Source organism: Carlito syrichta, unplaced genomic scaffold, assembly GCF_000164805.1.
Source record: "Carlito syrichta isolate Samal-C Ts95f unplaced genomic scaffold, Tarsius_syrichta-2.0.1 Scaffold308857, whole genome shotgun sequence".
Classification (NCBI taxonomy): Eukaryota; Metazoa; Chordata; class Mammalia; order Primates; family Tarsiidae; genus Carlito; species Carlito syrichta.
Genome location: NW_007252953.1, coordinates 588,310 through 590,794, shown reverse-complemented (window position 1 = coordinate 590,794; position 2,485 = coordinate 588,310). Strand labels below are relative to the sequence as shown.

Below are 2,485 nucleotides of genomic sequence, written 5' to 3'. Positions count from 1 at the left end.
GCCGCGGCCATCGTCACGTCGTCCCCCCAGTTCGCTGCAGTGCCTCACACGCTCGTCACCTCCGCCCTGCCCAAGAGCGAGAGCTTCGGCCCCGAGGCCCTGGGCACCCAGGCCGCCTACCCGGCCGTGGTGCAGGCCCAGCTCCACCTGCCCGTCGTGCAGTCCGTGGCGTCCCCGGCGGCGGCTCCCCCGACGCTGCCTCCCTACTTCATGAAAGGCTCCATCATCCAGCTGGCCAACGGGGAGCTGAAGAAGGTGGAGGACCTGAAGACGGAGGACTTCATCCAGAGCGCGGAGATCAGCAACGACCTGAAGATCGACTCCAGCACGGTGGAGCGCATCGAAGACAGCCACAGCCCGGGTGTTGCCGTCATACAGTTCGCCGTCGGGGAGCACCGCGCACAGGTAACGCTGGCCCGGGAACACGGGGAGAGGGGCCCCCACGGCGACGCTGGCGTCATCTCCTGGCAAGACGAGTTGCTGCTGTGAGCCAGAACGTAAGGGCTCTTGTTTATACCCAGACCCCAGACGCAGCCTTTCCCAGCTGTGATCGCTGAGAAAATTCAGGCCTCCTTCCACCTGGCCGCTGATGTTTGTGACGAAGGAACCTCTGTGCATACAGAGTGGGGCTAGGTGTGGACTGTTCTTGGAATAATCCAGAAAATCACCACTCGGTTATTTTTTGTGTTCTGTGGTTGGGATGAGGGACCTTGATTGAGAAAGCCTGCAGAACTCCAGGCTCCTTCCAGAGGTCCTTCTGGGCTTTTTCTTACCAGGAAAAGACAGCGGGTGCCAGTCGGGGCGAGGACATTAGATGCTGGAGCCATTACGTCCTTTTCCAACATCCATGTTCTAAAATATAGGTCTTACTAGCCAGGTACTGTGGCGTGCGCCTGTAGTCCCAGCTGTAGTCTCAGGAGGCTTAAGGTGGGAGAATTGCTTGAGCCCAGGAGTTCAAGGCTGCAGTGAGCTCTGATCGCACCACTGCGCTCTAGCCTGAGCAACAGAGCGAGACTCTTACTTCTCTAAAAAAAAAAGAAGAAAGAAAAGAAATACACACACACACACACACACACACACACACATACATATATATGTCTATGGTAAGGCCAACAGATCAGGAGATAATTGTCTTTAAAAACATAATTGTCCTTGAAAGCATAGTTTGTTAACCTCTTCAGTCCCAGGAGGAGGGCCATACCATGCCAATGGGTGGGGCGGGCACAGAAGGAAGCACCAGGGTGGATCAAGGGAACAAGGGGCAATGTGAGCACAAGACTTTACTGTGGTTTCCACAGGAAGGAACTGGGGAGGCAGGGCAAGAAGGCTTAGGATTGGCTGCTGTGAATAATTTTGATGGCGTCTGAGGCATAGGGGCTGTCCTGTAGTCTGGTACTTGGCCCTGTGCTGATTGAGAGGTGGATAGTGGCTGGGCGTGGATTCTGGATTTCTTGGTTTGCTTATGAAAGACAGACTCTCTGGGGAGAGGTTTGCTATCTCCAGGAATTAGCTAATCCCAGGAGAGCCAGTCCCTCCAGGGTCAGCAAGGTCCTAAAATATCAAAGCATCAGAAAAATAAAAGGCATGGTTAACACAGCCCGAGAAGTCAGGGCTGTCCCACGTGGCCTGCTGGGCTTGAAGGGCAGGTGCAACCAGGCAGAGTCATGTTAAAAACTGGAAGTATGACTAACTCACTTAATTTCCAGGGGCTCCTTCAATCCACCCATTTCCAGTCTCTTAGATCACTTGTACATTTATTCAACGAACCTTTTATATCACTGTCCAAGTTGCTGGGAGTCAAACATGCTTGGCCCAGCGTCCCTGGCTGTAGGGCCCAGTCTTTCTAGAAATGTTTCCATGGAGGGATTTAAAACACTCAAATGGGACAGGGCCTCCTTCAGGTTTGAGCTGAAACCTGATATCATGGAATAGCTGTTTGAGACATGCAAAGAAAATAAACCCAGCAAAAAAAGGTAAACTAGTTAATGAGTTGAGTTGAGTTGAGTTGCTTTGAGCATTTTTTAAAAGACCAAGAGATGGAGGGACAAAACCAGATTTCCAGAACTGCTCGTGAGTGATTACATGTGGGGTCTTACACAAAGTCAGGAGCCTGCATTGCTGAGAACCTGTAGCCCTGAAGACTTTCTTTTTTATTGTGACATGTCACCACAGGCATACAGTCTTTGGAAAGGTCCAAGAAAGTTTTCTCAAAAGCTCTGATTTAAGGGAAAAAAAGGAGCACAAATCGGAACTTTTAAAATAGCATAATTATTTGGAATTCATGACCCATCTACAGTTGCTACCCACTTCCTACTTGAAGTAGGGGTGTGTGCTAGTAGAAAGAAAATGGGTTGCCTTGAGCAAAGTTGACTCTTCATAGAGCCCGGGTGAAGCATGGAAAATAAACGGGAGTGAAAAGTAATGGTGTTTTTCTTTTTTTTTTTTTTTTTTTGAGTTGGAGTCTCACTCTGTCGCCCAGACTGGA

General features: G+C 50.5%; 1 protein-coding gene across 1 annotated transcript in view; it reads left to right on the top strand.

Moving 5' to 3' along the window:
* Window positions 1-2,485, top strand: part of ATXN1 (ataxin 1) — a 22,820-nt gene that overhangs the window by 1,709 nt on the left and 18,626 nt on the right. Inside the window, exon 3 of the mRNA XM_021716659.1 lies at window positions 2-405. Within this exon, the coding sequence (XP_021572334.1) occupies window positions 2-405 (404 nt within the window). The remainder of the gene's footprint in view (window position 1; window positions 406-2,485) is intronic.